The sequence below is a fragment of the Pan paniscus genome, chromosome 19 (genome assembly GCF_029289425.2).
Source record: "Pan paniscus chromosome 19, NHGRI_mPanPan1-v2.0_pri, whole genome shotgun sequence".
In the NCBI taxonomy this organism is placed as follows: Eukaryota; Metazoa; Chordata; class Mammalia; order Primates; family Hominidae; genus Pan; species Pan paniscus.
Window position 1 is genome coordinate 16,205,488 of NC_073268.2, and position 17,723 is coordinate 16,223,210.

Consider the following 17,723-nt stretch of genomic DNA (forward strand, 5'->3'; position numbering starts at 1 on the left):
TAGAAGGTGTTCTTAACACCAATTAGATATTTTCTTGGTTTCACTATTTCACATTTTGCAGTTGATGTATAAAGTTTTCACAGAATGGATCCCACTTTACGTTACTACTCCTTTTGAAGCCATCCAATGAGACAGACCACATTCCCAGCATCTTTGCATGAGTTCTCTGTCCATGGCTTGCTCCTGCAAGGACTTAGAGAAGCAGCAACTGTTGATATGTCAACTTAGCTAATTTTACATGGGTTATCAGTCCCACTTTAGCCAAGAGGGGCAAGACTGGTGGGCATAGACTTTGAGAACCCAAGGAAGATGCTGGACGAAGCTCTTTATGGAATTCATTATTTGGCACACGCCCCCAAATCATCTTTTTTTTTTTTTTTGAGACGGAGTTTTGCTCTTGTTGCCCAGGCTGCAGTGCAATGGCATGATCTCGGCTCACCACAACCTCCGTCTCCTGGGTTCAAGTGATTCTCCTGCCTCAGCCTCCAGAGTAGCTGGGATTACAGGCATGCGCCACCATGCCTGGCTAACTTTGTATTTTTAGTAGAGACTGGGTTTCTCCATGTTGTTCAGGCTGGTCTCGAACTCCTGACCTCAGGTGATCCGCCTGCCTCGGCCTCCCAAAGTGCTGGGATTACAGGCGTGAGCCACCATGCCTGGCTCCAGACAGTCTTTTATCCTAGCAAAACTAAGGTGATAAATTCTCCAAGAACCAGGATTGTGTACTTTATCTGCTTTAAGAACATTTAGATACTCTGAGAAAGGCTAATTGATAGTGAAAATGAAACCTACAAATGGGGCTAAACACAGGCAGATAGAAGCCTACCTCTACCTTTCACCTGCTATACAACTTCTTTGGGACTAAGTTTCCCTTTCTGTGCCACATTAATTGTTGTGTGACCAGAATGAAAATAGATGGGACAAAAAAAAAAAAAAAAAGAAAGAAAATAGATAGGACAACAGTGCAGTTAAGGTTTAAGCTGGCCTGGGGGAGAAATCCCCAATCTGCCACTTACTAGCTCTGTGATACTGGATAAGTTATTTAGCTTCCCCAAACCCTGGGTCTGTCATTTGCAAAACAGTTTTAAAGTTGTGCTTATAACTCTTAGGGTTGTTGAGATAACGAATGTAAAATGCTTGGTGTAAATTAAGCCCTTCAAAAATGTAACCTATTAATATGCAGTTGTTACAGTTATCCTTTGGTATCTGTGGGAGATTGGCTCCAGGACTCCAGTGGATACTGCAGATGCTCAAGTCCCTTATATAAAATGGTGTAGTATTTGCATATAACCTACGCACATCCTCCCATATACTTTAAATCATCTCTAGATTACTTACAATACCTAAATACTAGGTAAATGCTATATAAATAATGGCTATACTGTATTGTTTAGGGAGTAATGACAAGAAAAAAAAAGCCTATACTTGTGCAGTACAGACACAACCATTCACTTTTTTCCCTGAATATTTTCTGTCTACTGTTAGTTGAATCCACAAATATGGAACCTATGGATACAGATGGCCAACTGTAATAAATTTGAAGGGAAAAGGCAAAAATCTCATTACTCAGACAAACCCATATTCCTCCTGGGAGAACATGAGAACCCTCTGTTCTTACAGTCATGGCAGTGCTCCTTCTCAGCCCTGCGGAGTTCCCATCACCCATGGCTGAGCAAATTCCCTCTCCTCACCCTTCTACCAAGGCCCTCCTGAAGGTCAAAGGACAGAGGCACAGACAGGGGTTTAGAGAAACGTTGTGTTTAATGGTAAAGCTTAGCACACCCCAGCACCAAGAATGGTGTGGAGTTGCAGCAGCAACAGGCCGGTGACCCCCCATGGAGCCTCACATGGCGAAGAGGATGAGGAAGGCGACCATCAAACAGAAAAGCCCCATGGCCTCAGACAGGGCAAAGCCGAGAATGGCATAGGAGAAGAGCTGCTGCTTGAGAGACGGGTTCCTGGGAGGGACAGAGATCATTGCCAGTTGAGGGAGAGGAAGGGGTGAGGGGAGGGGAGGACACAGGAGGGTGAGGTGAATGGGGCGTGTTACTCCTGGGAGAGGGCCTAGCCTGCACAGATCCTGGGGATTTGGATGGACAAGCAGAGTGGACCAACCTGGTAAGTTTAAGTGAGCCAGGCTGGATGCATGTTTTCTCTGGAGAAACTATGATGTAGATGAAATCAACCTGAAGGCTCCTGAAGGGAGCTCCTCCAGCTGAGGCTTCCCCAAACAGGGTGGAATTTACAGTGGGAGATGCTGTAGACCACCCAAACTTACCTGGCATAGCCAATGATCAAGCTGCCAAACACGGTTCCAATGCCAGCCCCTGAACCAGCCACACCAACTGTGGCTGCCCCAGCACCAATAAACTTGGCTGCTGTGTCAATGTCCCGGGAGACAACACTGGTCTGGAACTCCCGTCTGGCCACCTGGAGTGGGAAGTTGCTGTAGGAAGGCTAGAAAGAGAAGCAAGGCAGGCAAGATAGCAGAGAGATAGTATGGCATAAGGACAGGTGGCTGACTCTACCTCCTTCACCCCACCCACCTGAGCTCTGAAACCGTTGGCAAACTGCCTGGTAAATGCAGAATACTCTGATTGCAGAGTATGCTGGGAATTAGTCTTAGAGTCTGTTGTCAGACAGGACTAGGGAAATTTCATGGGTTAGGCACATCTCACTTTTATAAGTTTCTTACCTACAAGGCTTACCTTGGGGGACTTAGAACTATTAAAGCATACAGATTCTCCAACTCTCCTCCCACTTTGGTCTAAAGGCAACTTAAGCTGAAGGACCCCTGTCTGGGAACATTCTTTGATTTAAAAAAAATTAATTAATGGGTTTTTATGAGTCAGGGTCTTGCTCTGTCACCCAGTCTGGAGTGCAGTGGCATAGTCACAGCAGTCTCGACCTCTGGGATTAACCAATCCTCTCATCTCAGCCTTGGAGTAACTGGGACTACAGCCACATGCCACCACACATGGCTAATTTTTTTTTTTTTTTTTTTTGTAGAGATGGGGTTTCACTGTGTTGCCCAGGCTGGTCTTGAACAACTGGGCTCAAGTGATCCTCTCGCCTCAGCCTCTCAAAGAGCTGGGATTACAGGTGTGAGCCACCACCCTGGGCCTTGGGAACATTCCTAAGAGAGCTATTCCTCCCTTACCTGTTTAGATGAATTCACTGGGCTATTCAAGAAGGAGGCAGACACAGGCCTGATTAGACCCCTGGTACAACAGCGGATCTGTAAAATCAGAAAGCCACATCCTACCAAATCAGTCAAGGAAAAAAAATCCTAATTGCTGAGCTGTCAAAAATGACTACAGATTTCATAAACAGAATAAGTTCAATGTATTTCAAGGTCAATTTATTCCTGTTCCTATCAGATAGGCCTGCCCCAGAGACAGCTGTCTCAATAGCTTGATATAGTCAGCAGTGGCAACCTTCACCATTCAAAACCAAACCAAAGTTCACTTCTTTGGGCACAGCCTTAATCAGCTTCCCAGAATGGAACAAGAACCCACACTAATACCAAAGCAGGTACAGGAAAGGTTTATACCCAGATCACCAAGTAATCAGATGGGGGAAATTTTATTCTGCTAAAATACACTCACAGCTACACACCCTAAATGGAGTGGGCCAGTCAGCCCCGGAAACCGACTGGAATAGCCATCCAAGGAGAGCCATCTGTAACATGGCTTTTTTGAAATAATTTTTAGTGCAGTGGTTCTCAAACTTGGCTGCACAGTGGAATCATCTGGAGAAGTCTAAAAGATACAGATGCCTGGGTTCCACCCCCATTCCCAAAGTCTGATGCAAATGGTCTAAGGTGCAGCCTAGGCATCAGGATTTTAAAAAGTTCCCTGGATGATTCTAACGTGCAGCCACTGTTGAAAACCACTGTTTTAGTGGGCTGTCTCTATGGCCAGGCCAGACTGGGGATAAAAATCAAATCCAGAATCTCTGACCACATTCCAAAGCCAAGATAGCTTGGTTCACAGGCCCAGATAAACAGGGGTTACCTTCATCACATCCTACAGCCACCTCAAAGAGCCTACATCATCAGGACGCCAAGCTCCCCTGGGTTCATTCATTAAACACTGATGGCGTCCACACCATACACCTGGTACTACAGAGCACCGCGGCGCGGCACCTTACCAGAGCTGGAGAAATGAATAATGCCCCGGCGGTCTGCATTTTTTCAGTCTGCAGAGGGGGAAAAAATAGTAATAATAATCCCACTGAGACCCTGGTTGTTTGCTTATAATGACGACCTTTGGTCGTCCCCTTCACCCCCGTCCGTCCTCTCTAGACCACGCTCTTCCTTGCACCGTGCCCCAGCTGAGGAGGGCATTAGAGGTCAGAGGGACAGAGCAGCGGGTCTTCAAAGCAAAGTCATGGAGATCGGAAGTCAAGGAAATGTGCCCAAGCCCCAGGAAGGAAATGTTGCGAAAGGGAATGGTCTCTCGGGAAGACTGGAGGCGGATACTGGGCAGGTGTCGCGCAGGATCCTGCCCATCTTACACAGCAGTCCCCGACCCGCCCCAGCCGAGGCAGTCAATCGTTCATTACCGTTGGTAATTAACATTCATTGATAAGGCCATATCTAGATTGCCATAGCCTCTCCCAGCACTGGGGGGAAATACCCCTCCACACTGCCCAGCCCACAACCCTGCCTATTGCTGGCTCCCGGCCCCAAGTCACCTGCACTCCTACTGCCCTGCAACCCCTGCTTGGCCCACAGCGCTCGCCCGGCTCAAGGTGACAGACTCACCTCCCAGCTTTAGCCCTTGGTCTCAGCGCTCAGCTTCCCCCACCCACGTGTCCTGGACCTTCTCCATCCTCATTGGCCGTAATATTCCCGCGTCCCCATTGGTTGACGTCATCGATTCCTCCACTCTTATTGGCTTTCCGCAGCTGCTTCCTCTCCCTCCACAGGAGCTTCGTGGCAATTCCCGCCTCCATGCGGATAGAGGCGGGGCTTTCCTACGAGATCTGGATTACGATTGGCCGATCCCTGAAACGCTCGACCATAGAGTTGGCGGGACTCAGAGGTTCCATAACCTCGCGCACAAGATGGCGACCAAGGTGGACGCTGAAGAAAAAGGCGTGGGAGAGATGACGGGACGTGTGACGCAGTCAGACACATGACTTTGGCCCCGAGCCTTCATTCGGGCGCTTGGGCCACGGGGCGCGTTGCATGTTGGGATTGGTAGTTGCGCTGAGGGGGGCCACCAAGGACAGCTGAGATCCCGCGAGATATTCGAGGCCGGGAGAGCCGATGCCTTTGCAGTAATTCCCACCGTGGAGGTTTGTGGAAAGACCGCTTTCCATGGAGAGTAAAGGCCGGCTGGAAAGTCCCCAAGCGGTGAGCGCAGTTTTGTGGACCTCAGCCGGTGTTCAGCAGTCATGGACTAGCATCCAGATGGCTTTCTAAAACATTTGTTGGGCCGGGTGCAGTGGCTCACGCCTGTAATCCCAGCACTTTGGGAGGCCGAGGCGGGCGGATCACCTGAGGTCAGGAGTTCGAGACCAGCCTGACCAGCATGGTGAAACCCCGTCTCTACTAAGAATACAAAAATTAGCCGGGCATGGTGGCGCGTGCCTGTAATCCCAGCTACTTGGGAGGCTGAGGCAGGAGAATTGCTTGAACCCGGGAGGCCGAGGTTGCAGTGAGCCGAGATCGCGCCACTGCACTCCAGCCTGGGCAACTGAGCAGGATTCCGTCTCGGGGGAAAAAACAAACAAAAAAATTGTTTATTTTGTAAAAACAACACTGAAAGAATGAAATAATATCCCTATAGAAAAACGAGCAAAGGATAGGAACAGGCAATTCAGTAAGGAAGAAATATGAATTGCAGGAACGAATGTCAGCCTTCCTAATCAAAGAAATATAAGTTTAAACGCTCCGCTTAGTACTGCTCAAAACAGCAGAGTTCTTTTTATTAATGTGAGCCACACGCTCTCCTATATTGCTGGTGAGAGGATGAATTAGAAAACCTTCCTTGAAAGCAGTTTGGCAATATTTATTTTTATTCAAAGGCTGTGAATGGGCCATCCTCTTTGACCCAGTAATTCTTGAGTAACTAAGAGCCTTTAAGCTCTCCATCCACTTTTCATCCAGTAATATCACTTCTAGGAATTTATTTTGAAGAATCAGAAATGCAGATTCTTTTAAAAAGATGTGCATTTGCAGAGTTTGTCGAAATTGGAAACAAGTAAATGTTCCACTGACAGTAAAAGGTGAAATAAGTTATGATATTTTCACTTGATGAAATAAGCAGAAATAAAACAGGAAATAAAATCATGTTTTTTTTTTGAGATGGAGTCTCGCTCTGTTGCCAGGCTGGAGTGCAGCGGCGCTATCTCGGCTCACTGCAAGCTCTGCCTCCCGGGTTCACGCCATTCTCCTGCCTCAGCCTCCCGTGTAGCTGGGACTACAGGCGCCCGCCACCACGCCAGACTAATTTTTTGTATTTTTAGTAGAGATGGGGTTTCACCGTGTTAGCCAGGATGGTCTCGATCTCCTGACCTCGTGATCCGCCCGCCTCAGCCTCCCAAAGTGTTGGGATTACAGGCGTGAGCCAGCACGCCCGGCCATGTTTTTGAAGAATATTTTATTTTTATTATTATTATTTTTTGAGACGGAGTCTCACTCTGTTTCACACACTGTAGTGCGGTGGTGCGGTCTCTGCTCACTGCAACCTTTGCCTCCCCGGTTCAAGCAATTCTCCTGCCTCAGCCTCCCAAGTAGCTGGGATTACAGGCACGCGCCACCATGTCCGGCTAATTTTTGTATTTGTAGTAGAGAAGGGGTTTCACCATGTTGGTCAGGCTGGTCTTGAATTCCTGACCTCAAGTGATCTGCTCGCCTTGGCCTTCTAAAGTGCTGGGATTGCAGGCATGAGCCACCGCGCCTGGCCTTGAAGAAGATTTTATATTGAGAAATATTTTATAATGCAAAACTATGCATAGAATTGTGAAAAAATATGCATGGAAAAAGAACGAAAAAAATGTTGAAAATTAATAGTTAATTCTAGAGGGTGTAATAAATTGATTTATATTTTTATGAGTATGGGTACTTTATAATAGAAACATATTTTAAAAATTACACTAATCTGGCAACTCACAAGTCTGGACTCTTAAGAAAACTTTTTTTTTTTAATATATATATATATTTTTTTAGAGACAGGGTCTCACTCTGTTGCCCAGGCTGGAGTGCAGTGGTGCAATCATCCCTCACTATTATAGCCTTAATCTCCTGGGCTCAAGTAACCCTCCCTCCTCACTCTCCCAAGTATCTAGGACTACAGGTGGGATCTTGCTATGTTGTCCAGGCTGGTCTCAAACTCCTGGCCTCAAGGATCCTCCCACTTCAGCCTCTGGAAGTGTTGGGATTACAGATGTGAGCTACCTGCACCTGGCCAGAAAAACATTTTCTTTTCTTTTCTTTTCTTTTCTTTTGTTTTTGAGATAGAGTCTTGCTCTGTCACCCAGGCTGGAGTGCAATGACGTGATTTCGGCTTACTGCAACCTCTGCCTCTCGGGTTCAAGCAATTCTCCGCCTCAGCCTCCTGAGTAGCTGGGATTACAGGTGCGCGCCACTATGCCTGGCTAATTTTTTTGTATCTTTAGTAGAGATGGGGTTTCACCATGTTGGACAGGCTGGTCTTGAACTCCTGACCTCGTGATCTGCCCACCTTGGCCTCCCAAAGTGCTGGGATTACAGGCATGAACCACCGTGCCCAGCACATTTTCTTTTTTTTTTCTTTTTTCTTTTTTTGTGAGACTGAGTGTCACTCTTTCGTCCAGACTGGAGTGCAGTGGCGAGATCTCGGCTCACTGCAACCTCCGCCTCCTGGGTTCAAGCCATTCTCCTGCCTCAGCTTCCCGAGTAGCTGAGACTGCAGCGTGCGGGCCACCACGCCCAGCTAATTTTTAAATTTTTTTTTTAGTAGAGACAAGGTTTCACCATGTTGGCCAGGCTGGTCTCGAACTCCTGACCTCAGGTGATCCACCTGCCTCGGCCTCCCAAAGTGCTGGGATTACAGGCGTGAGCCACTGTGCTGGGCCAGCACATTTTCATATCATGTGGAGATTTAAAATATCCTGCTAGCATGGTATAATTGAAAGTGTGTGGGAGGCCAAGGTGGGCAGATCATTTGAGCCCAGGAATTGGAGACCAGCCTGGGCAACATAGCGAAACCTCATCTCTAAAAAAAAAAAAAAAAAAAAAAAAAAAAATTAGCTCGGTGTAATGGCAGGTACCTGTAGTCCCAGCTACTCAGGGGGCTGAAGTGGGAGGATCACTTGAGCTCAGGAGGTCAAGGCTTCAGTGAACTCTGATTGCACCACTGCACTGGCCTGGGCAACAAAGCGAGACCGTATCTCCAAAACAACAACGACAACAACAACAACAACAAAAAGGAGAGTGGAGTTTTGAGCTCACTACCATGGCTACAACACATAACTGGTATCTTCTGAGCAGATTATCCAGTCTTTCTTTGTGTTAGTGTTATAAGCTATCATTTATTGATACCTCATTATATGACAAATACTGTGCTAGGTGCTTTGAACCCAGGTCTGTCTGGGTCCAAAGCAAAAGTTCTTTTTTTTTTCTTTTTTTTTTTTTTTGAGACGGAGTCTCGCTCTGTCTCCCAGGCTGGAGTGCAGTGGCGCGATCTCGGCTCACCGCAAGCTCCGCCTCCCGGGTTCACGCCATTCTCCTGCCTCAGCCTCCCGAGTAGCTGGGACCACAGGCGCCCGCCACCACGCCCGGCTAATTTTTTTTGTATTTTTAGTAGAGATGGGGTTTCACCGTGTTAGCCAGGATGGTCTTGATCTCCTGACCTCGTGATCCGCCCGCCTCGGCCTCCCAAAGTGCTGGTATTACAGGCTTGAGCCACTGCACCCGGCCTTTCTTTTTTGCTTGAGATGGAGTTTTGCTCTTGTTGCCAGACTGGAGTGCAATGGCGCAATCTCGGCTCACTGCAACCTCTGCCTCCCGGGTTCAAGCAGTTCGCCTGCCTCAGCCTCCCAAGTAGCTGGTATTACAGGCGCCTGCCACCACGCCTGCCTAATTTTTTTTTTTTTTTTTTTTTTGAGACAGAGTCTTGCTCTGTCACTAGGCTGGAGTGCAGTGGCGCAGTCTCAGTTCCCTGCAACCTCCACCTCCTGGGTTCAAGCGATTCTCCTGCCTCAGCTTCCCCAGTAGCTGGGATTACAGGTACCCACGACCACGCCCAGCTAATTTATAGATAGATAGATAGATAGATAGATAGATAGATAGATAGATAGATAAATAATTTTTTTTTTGAGACGGAGTCTTGCTCTGTTGCCCAGGCTAGAGTGCAGTGGCGTGATCTCGGCTCACTGCAAGCTCCACCTCCTGGGTTCACGCCATTCTCCTGCCTCAGCCTCCCGAGTAGCTGGGACTACAGGCGCCTGCCACCATGTCCGGCTAATTTTTTTTTTTTGTATTTTTAGTAGAGACGGGTTTCACCGTGTTGGCCAGGATGGTCTTGATCTCCTGACCTCGTGATCCACACGCCTCGGCCTCCCAAAGTGCTGGGATTACAGGCGTGAGCCACCGTGCCCAGCCTGCATTCCATTTTTTCAACAACTTAGACCTTCAGTCTACGGTTCTCAGTCATTATCTTTGCACTAACTTCCAAGTTCCTTCTCCCTCTCTTCTGATTTAAAAAATTAAAAAATGTGAGGCCAGCACAATGGCTCACACCTGTAATCCCAGTACTTTGGGAGGCCTAGGTGGGAGGATTGCTTGAGGTTAGGAGTTTGAGACCAGCCTGGGTAACATAGTGAGACCCCATCTCTACAAAAAATTAGTGGGGCGTGGTGGTACAGGCCTGCAGTCCCAGCTATTTGGTAGGCTGAGGTGGGTGGATTGCTTGAGCCCAGGAGTTTGAGGGTGCAGTGAACTATGATTTTGCCATTGCACTGAAGCCTGGACAACATAGCGAGACCCTGTCTTTAAAGAAAAGTCAAATGGGCTGGGCGTGGTGGCTCACGCCTGTAATCCCAGCACTTTGGGAGGCCAAGGCAGGTGGATCATGAGGTCAGGAGTTTGAGACCAACCTTGCCAACATAGTGAAACTCCGTCTCTACTAAAAATATTTAAAAATTAGCCAGGCATGGTGGCAGGCACCTGTAATCCTAGCTACCCGGGAGACTGAGGCAGGAGAATCGCTTGAACTCGGGAGGCAGAGGTTGCAGTGAGCTGAGATTGTGTCACTGCACACCAGCCCTAGTGACAGTGCAAAACTCCGTCTCAAAAAAAAAAGTCAAATGGTACAGTCTTTTTTTTTTTGAGACAGGATTTTGCTCCTTCAACCAGGCAGGAGTGCAGTGGCACAATCATGGGTCACTGCAGCCTTGACCTTCCAGGCTCAGGCATTCCTCCCACCTCAGCCTCCTGAGTAACTGGGACCACAGGCATACACCATCACACCCAGTTTGTTAATTTTTTGGTAGAGACTGAGTCTCACTATCTTGCCCAGGCTGGTCTCACTACTCCTAGGATCAAGCAATTCTCCTGCCTTGGCCTCCCAAAGTGCTGAAATTATAGGTGTGAGCTACTGCACCCAGCCCAATCTATTTCTTTTCTTTTCTTTCTTTTCTATTTTTTTTTTTTTTTTTTTGAGATGGAGTCTCACTCTGTCGCCAGGCTAGTGTGCAAGGGTGAGATCTCTGGTCACTGCAACCTCTGCCTCCTGGGTTCAAGCGATTCTCCTGCCTCAGCCTCCCGAGTAGCTGGAACTACAGGCATGCGCCACCATGCCCAGCTAATTTTTGTATTTTTAGTAGAGACGGGGTTTCACCATGTTGGCCAGTATGGTCTTGATCTCTTGACCTCGTGATCCGCCTGCCTCAGCCTCCCAAAGTGCTGGGATTACAGGCATGAGCCACCTCTCCCGGCCAGCCCAATCTATTTCTTTTCTTTCTTTCTTTTTTTTTTTGAGATGGAGTCTTGCTCTGTCACCCAGGCTGGAGTGCAATGGTGCAACCTCGGCTCACTGCAACCTCCACCTCCCGGGTTCAAGCAATTCCAGTTCTGCTGCCTCAGCCTCCCGAGTAGCTGGGATTACAGGTGTCTGCCACCATGCCTGGCTAATTTTCGTATTTTTAGTAGAGATGGGGTTTCACCATCTTGGCCAGGCTGATCTTGAACTCCTGACCTCGTGATCCACCTGCCTCGGCCTCCCAAAGTGCTGGGATTACAGGCATGAGCCACCGCGCCTGGCCTCCCAATTTATTTCTATAATCAGTTTTGCACCTGCCAGCATTTTAGTGACCAAGACATGTTAATCTAATTTTATTGGTTCATTGAATTTTTCGAACACAAAATATTCCTAAATATACACACATATGTAGTATCAATTTTAAGGTATATTTCCTTATATATTACTGACCATTACAATTTCCCAATTTTAATTGATTGGCAATACCTACTATTAATCACTACTCACATGCAATAGTGGGAGGAAAAAAAAGGGACATTCACAATAGCTACCATTAAGAAAAGGGACACCTCCAAGGAAGCACCATACTTGGCCATTGGTCCAGGAGCTGTGTTGTGTCTTGCTGGACAAGGCTGTACAGGTAAATGATAGAAGCAGCCAATGACAGAACCAACAAAGTTCACAAGCCTCGTTTTTATGTAACTCACTTCCTGGACAGTGAGTTCTTTGGTCCCTATGGTCTACCTGTTTGGAAGACTTCCCTTGTATAACAAGCATCCTTCAGGAATGCTCCAAAGACAAGCAATGAGTAGGGTTTCCTGTTGGGAACTGTGCAGTTTGAGCCATCCACTTCCTACGATTGCGGGAATCTTTTGTATGTCTGTCTGGGGTTGTCTTCCTGCAACATTGGCTTAAAAAAAATCTCAGGCCTCGGCTGGCCAGCACTATGTATTGTTTTTTCCTGGTGCTACAATTCCTAAAACACCTGATGGCTTGAGCATTTCATTTAGGGGGAGTCACTGCTAAAAAACTCAAACCAGGAAGCTTGTCTTCTTTGAGAATTTCCAGGCCTAGTAAGGATTCAGAGCAAGGCTTGCTTGGGGGGGTTCTTTTCTTTCTTTCTTTTTTTTTAGAGACGGGGTTTTGCCGTGTTGGTCTCGAACTAACTCCTGGCCTCAAGAGATCCATGGGCCTCGGCCTCCCAAGGTGCCAGGATTACAGGCCACTGCGCCTGGCCCGGGGTGGGGGGTGCTTTCATCCATCCCAGTTCCTCTCCAGTTAAGGGCCTTAGCCCCAGGGTATGGATGGTGAATAATGGGGGTGGAGGTGTCTCATGGGAGCCTTTCTCCCCTAATCCACTTTTTTGTTTATTTGTTTTGAGATGGGAGTGTCTCACTCTGTCACCCAGGCTGGAGTGCAGTGACTGGATCTTGGCTCACTGCAACCTCCGCCTCCTGGGTCCAAGTGATTCTCCTGCCTCAGCCTCCCGAGTAGCTGAGATTACAGGCGTGCACCACAACGCCTGCCTGATTTTTATATTTTTAGTAGAGACGGGGTTTCACCATGTTGGCCGGGCTGGTCTCGAACTCCTGACCTCAAGTGATCCGCCCGCCTCGGCTTCCCAAAGTACCGCACCGGGCCTCTAATCCATTTTGGAAGGTTAGTCTTACATGGTTGTTGCATTCCACAGCTATCGGTAGATTATCTTTAAAAAGGGAAGCAATTTCACATTTGTCCAGCAGAGGGAGCTCAGTGGGAGCTACTTTGGAGAGACCCGAGGTTTGGGTTTTTCTTTTCTTTTTCTTTTTCTTTTTTTTTTTTTTTTTGAGATGGAGTTTCGCTCTGGTTTCCCAGGCTGGAATGCAGTGGCGCAATCTCAGCTCACCGCAACCTCTGCCTCCCGGGTTCAAGCGATTCTCCTGCCTCAGCCTCCCTAGGAGCTGGGATTACAGGCCTGCCACGCCCAGCTAATTTTGTATTTTTAGTAGAGACGGGGTTTCTCCATGTTGGTCAGGCTGGTCTCGAACTCCCAACATCAGGTGATCCTCCCGCCTCAGCCTGCCAAAGTGCCGGGATTACAGGCGTGAGCCACCGCCCCCAGCACCTAGTTTCTTTCATGTCTTGCTCAAATCTTGCCTTTTCGGTGAGACCTGCCTGACCTCCCTATTTAAGATTGCAATTGTCTCTTCCCTAGTCTCTATGAACTTCTTACCCATATCATTATTTGTTATGTTTACTATTATATTTTTCATCTTTATTCTTTCTATAATTTAAGCTCCTTGAGGGCAGGGATCTTTGCCTGTTTTGTTCACTGTGCTTAGGATAGTACTTGGCATGGAGTAGGTGCTCGATTAGTAAATTATTGAATTAATGAATCAATACCCTTATTCCAACAGCTAAGATCTGGCCAGATGCAGTAGTTCACGCCTTTAATCCTACCACTTCGGGAGGCCAAAGCATGAGGATCACTTGATCTCAGGATTTTGAGACCATATTGGGCAACATAGCAAGACCTCATCTCTACTTAAAAAAAAAAAAAAAGCCGGGCCTCAGGAGGCTGAGGTGGGAGGATCGCTTGAGCCCAGGAGATCAAGGCTGCAGTGAGCTATTATCGTGCCACTGCACTCCGGCCTGAGCAGCTGAGTGAGACCCTGTCTGAAAACAAAAACAAAGAAAATATCTTGCAGTTTTCTTTCTCTTTTTTTTGAGATGGAGTCTCACTCTGTCACCCAGGCTGGAGTGCAGTGGCACGATCTCAGCTCACTGCAATCTCCGCCTCCCTGGTTCAAGCAATTCTTCTGTCTCAGCCTCGAGTAGCTGGGATTACAGGCACCCACCACCACGCCCGGCTAATTTTTGTATTTTTAGTAGAGACAGGGTTTCACCATGTTGGCCAGGCTGGTCTCGAACTTCTGACCTCAGGTGATCCACCTGCCTCGGCCTCCCAAAGTGCTGGGATTACAGGGGTGAGCCCATGCGCCTGGTCAAGGGTTACTTCTTTTCTTCCCCCAAGAGTGTGACTTTCCAGAGCACCTCTGTTAGTTTGATTGCCTTACCAAGAACCATGTTTTCTTCTTACTTCTTAATCACTCACCGGTTTGGGCCCGGTGTTCCTCCTCTGCGATGTTCTGTGTGTCAGCAACTCACACAGAGGCAGAGCCTGAAGCGAGTGCTGGCCATTCCGTTTCCTTGCTATTGACTGGTTAGTAAGCGTCATGTATCTTAGGCTGGGTTCACTAGAGCATAGCCTGAAACCGGGATGCTTGTGCAAGTGATTGATGGACAGACTGTTCTCCGGAGCAGGACATAAGGGAAGCGGGGGAAGCGGGGGAAACGGGGAAAGGGGAAGCAAGGATCTGATCTCATTTGGAGATCAGATGCAGCCTGAGCCCATGGGGAGCTCCAGAGCATGAAATACTCCCCTCATGGAGCAAGGGGACAAGCTTTTGCCCTCTTGGAGGAAGATAGTGCCAATTCTGATACGTTTATTTTCTTCTGTTTTTTTATTTTTTATTTTTTTAGAGTTGGGGTCTTTCTCTATTGCCCAGGCTAGAGTGCAGTGGTGCAATCATAGCTCACTGCAGCCTGGAACTCCTGGCCTCAAGCGATCCTCCCACTTTGGCCTCTCAAAGTGTTGGGACTACAGGCGTAAGCCACTGCGCCTGGTCTATTTTGCACTCCCACCAGCCAACTATGAGAATACCTATTTCCCACACAGCCTTGCCACAGAGTGTATGGTTGAGCCTTTGAATTTCTGCCAATGTGATTAATGTAAAATAGTCTCATAGTGTGGTTTTAACTTGCATTCTCTTCTAAGTGAAGTTCAGCATATTTTCACATATGTAAAGGCCATTTGTAGCCCTTTTTTGTGTGAGTAAACCATCACCTAATGCCTTTTGCCCACTTTTCTAACAGGAAAGGATTATTTTTAAAAAACATGCTGCATTAATTAAAGGTACATGGTAATCTGCTATAACAAAGAGGCACCAGAATCCAGGGGCTTAGGTAAGATAGATCTGAAAGAAGATCATTTATTTTTCATGTAGCAGTAAGAGGTGAGCAGCCCGGGGTTTTCAGAGTGACTCTGCCATCCTCAACATGTGGCTTCCATCTCTGTGGCTAAGGTGGCTACGCCAGGTGTTAACACTTCTCAATCAGCAGGAAGGAGAAAAATGAAGAGCAAGCAACTTTCTTCCTTCTAAGCATGGGATCTAGAAGTTGCACAACTCCCTACTGCTCACCTTCCATTGGCCAGAACTTAGTTTCATGGCCACAACTAGTTGCAAGGAGGGCTATTAAATCCAGTCTTTGACTGGGCCACCATGTATCCTACAAAAGCTTAAGGATGGGCTTTCCATTACTCTTTTTTTTTTTTTTTTTTTTTGAGATGGAGTCTCACTCTCTGTCGCCCAGGCTGGAGTGCAATGGCGCGATCTCTGGTCACTGCAACCTCCGCCTCCCGGGTTCGAGCGATTATCCTGCCTCAGCCTCCTGAGTAGCTGGGATTACAGGCATGTGCCACCACGCCCAGCTAATTTTTGTATTTTTAGTAGAGATGGGGTTTCACCATGTTGGCCAGGCTGGTCTCGAACTCCTGACCTCAAGTGATCTGCCTGCCTCGGCCTCCCAAAGAGCTTGGATTACAGGCATGAGCCACCGTACCCAGCATTTTTTTTTTTTTTAAGACAGGGTCTCTCTCTGTTGTTGCCCAGGCTGGAGTGTAATGGCATAATCATAGTTTACTGCAGCCTCAAAGTCCTGGGCTCAAGTGGTCCTCCTGCCTTGGCCTCCCAAAGTGCTGGGATTACAGGCGTGAGTCACCTCACCCAGCCAATGCATCATTAAGTGACTTTCTCAAGGTCTCGCAGCCAGTTGACGGTGAAGACAGGATTCCTGTCCAGGAAGGAAACTCTAGTGAAGCAGGAATTGTTAGGGAGATAGGAGAGCCACAGGTGTTCTGGAAGCTCTCCTGGCTCCTCTTAGCATGCTCTGCTCCCTTTTCTCACCCGTACTCCCACCTGAAAGTTCCCCACCCACCCTGGCCTCATCATCTCAGCACTAATGTCTTCAGCTGAGACCACCTAAGAGGCAGGTACTGTGTCTCAGTGTCTGAGATCCTGGTCCTGGATATGCCTGATTCTCCCTCCACGGAGAATCTCTGAATGGCTGGGTCAGGCCTCCCTCTTGTTTGGCACAGAGTTCTGGTCAGAGCATCACGTCCTGTTTTGTTTGGTTTGGTGTTCTTGAGGAGTTTATTTGGTCACACCCAGGGTGAGAGGGCCCTTCACCTGTAAGATGTCAGGCCTCTTGGTGGTGACACGTGGCTTGTTGCTGGCCACAGAGGACCCAGTGAGGCAGCAGGAACTCAACCTTGGAGTCATGGAGCTGTGTGACTGCTGGCCAGTTGCACTTGCTGGCTGCAGTCTCCTCCACCTTCATGATCTGGATGAAGTGGGCCCAGGTGCGGTGCTGGGTGCCCGCGTCTCAGTCTGCAGAAAACGGGAGAGGGCAGGGTGACTGCAATCACTGGGATCTGGGCATTTGACAAACCTCATATCAAGTACCTGGCACATTCTGTCAGGCACAGCAATTGCTTGGGAGCTCCCACTTGGGATTAACTGGGGGACTGGGTGACCATGAGTGGCGTAGAACCTCCAAAGTCACTTTGAGGGGCCCAACCACAGCCCCTCAAAGGCGACAAGATCTTCCTGTTTGTTCCTCTGTTTAAACCACTGCTGCAAGAAAAAGAGTCTTAAGTTTAAGTGCGACATGTCCTACTTTTGTTTTGTTTTTTGTTTTATATATTTTATTTTTTGCTTTTTAGTTTTTATTTTTTGAGACGGAGTCTCACTCTGTTGCCCAGGCTGGAGTGCAATAATAGCATGTGATCTCGGCTCACTGCAACCTTCGCCTCCCAGGTTCAAGCTATTCTCCTGCCTCAGCATCCTGAGTAGCTGGTATTTCAGGTGCCCATCAGCACACTGGGCTATTTTTTTTTTTTTTTTTTGAGATGGAGTCTTGCTCTGTGGCCCAGGCTGGAGTGCAGTGGCGCAATCTCGGCTCACTGCAAGCTCTGCCTCCCGGGTTCACACCATTCTCCTGCCTCAGCCTCCTCAGTAGCTGGGATTACAGGTACTCACCACCACACCTGGCTAATTTTTTTGTATTTTTTAGTAGAGACGGGGTTTCATCGTGTTAGCCAGGATGGTCTCAATCTCCTGACCTCGTGATCCACCCACCTCGGCCTCCCAAAGGGCTGAGATTACAGGCGTGAGCCACCGCGCCTGGCCTATTTTTTGTATTTTTATTAGAGATGGGGTTTTGTCATGTTGGCCAGGCTGGTATCAAACTCCTGACCTCAGGTGATCTGCCCGCCTCACCCTCCCCAAGTGCTGGCATAAGCCACCGCACCCGGCTTTGTTTTATTTTTGAGACGGGGTCTCTCTCTCTCTCTCACCCAGGCTGGAGTGCAGTGGTGCGATCATGGCTCACTGCAGCCTTCACGTCCTGGGTTCAAGTGGTCTTCACACCTCAGCCTCTCAAGTAGCTGGGACTACAGGCTCATGCCACCATGACCTGCTAATGTTTGTTTTTTTTTGTAAAGATGCAGTCTCGCTATGTTGCCCAGGCTGGTCTTGAACTCCTGGCCTCAAGTGATCCTCCTGCCTTGGCCTCCCAAAGTGCTGGGATTACAGGCATGAACCACTGGGCATGGCCTGTTTTCTGTTTTTTTTTTTTTTTAAGAGACAG

The 17,723-nt window shown here is 48.1% G+C and overlaps 1 protein-coding gene and 1 non-coding gene across 3 annotated transcripts; both read right to left on the reverse strand.

Moving 5' to 3' along the window:
* Positions 1-1,742: 1,742 nt before the first annotated feature.
* Positions 1,743-4,865, reverse strand: ATP5MC1 (ATP synthase membrane subunit c locus 1). Of its 2 annotated transcripts, none has more exons than XM_003827512.5 (5): positions 4,769-4,865; positions 4,153-4,200; positions 3,161-3,238; positions 2,279-2,457; positions 1,743-1,958 (listed from the first exon to the last, which is right to left on the reverse strand). In XM_003827512.5, exons 2-5 carry the CDS (start codon positions 4,189-4,191, stop codon positions 1,844-1,846), a joined length of 411 nt encoding a protein of 136 aa, XP_003827560.1. In that variant the 5' UTR covers positions 4,192-4,200; positions 4,769-4,865; the 3' UTR covers positions 1,743-1,843. The 2 variants fall into 2 exon arrangements, with proteins under 2 accessions (XP_003827560.1, XP_003827561.1); XM_003827513.6 differs by having other exon boundaries at positions 4,699-4,823.
* Positions 4,866-16,614: 11,749 nt separating this feature from the next.
* LOC112437645 (small nucleolar RNA SNORA68) lies at positions 16,615-16,742 on the reverse strand. The gene has a single exon (XR_003026205.1). It is a non-coding gene; the product is annotated as a small nucleolar RNA SNORA68 (small nucleolar RNA).
* Positions 16,743-17,723: the final 981 nt, after the last annotated feature.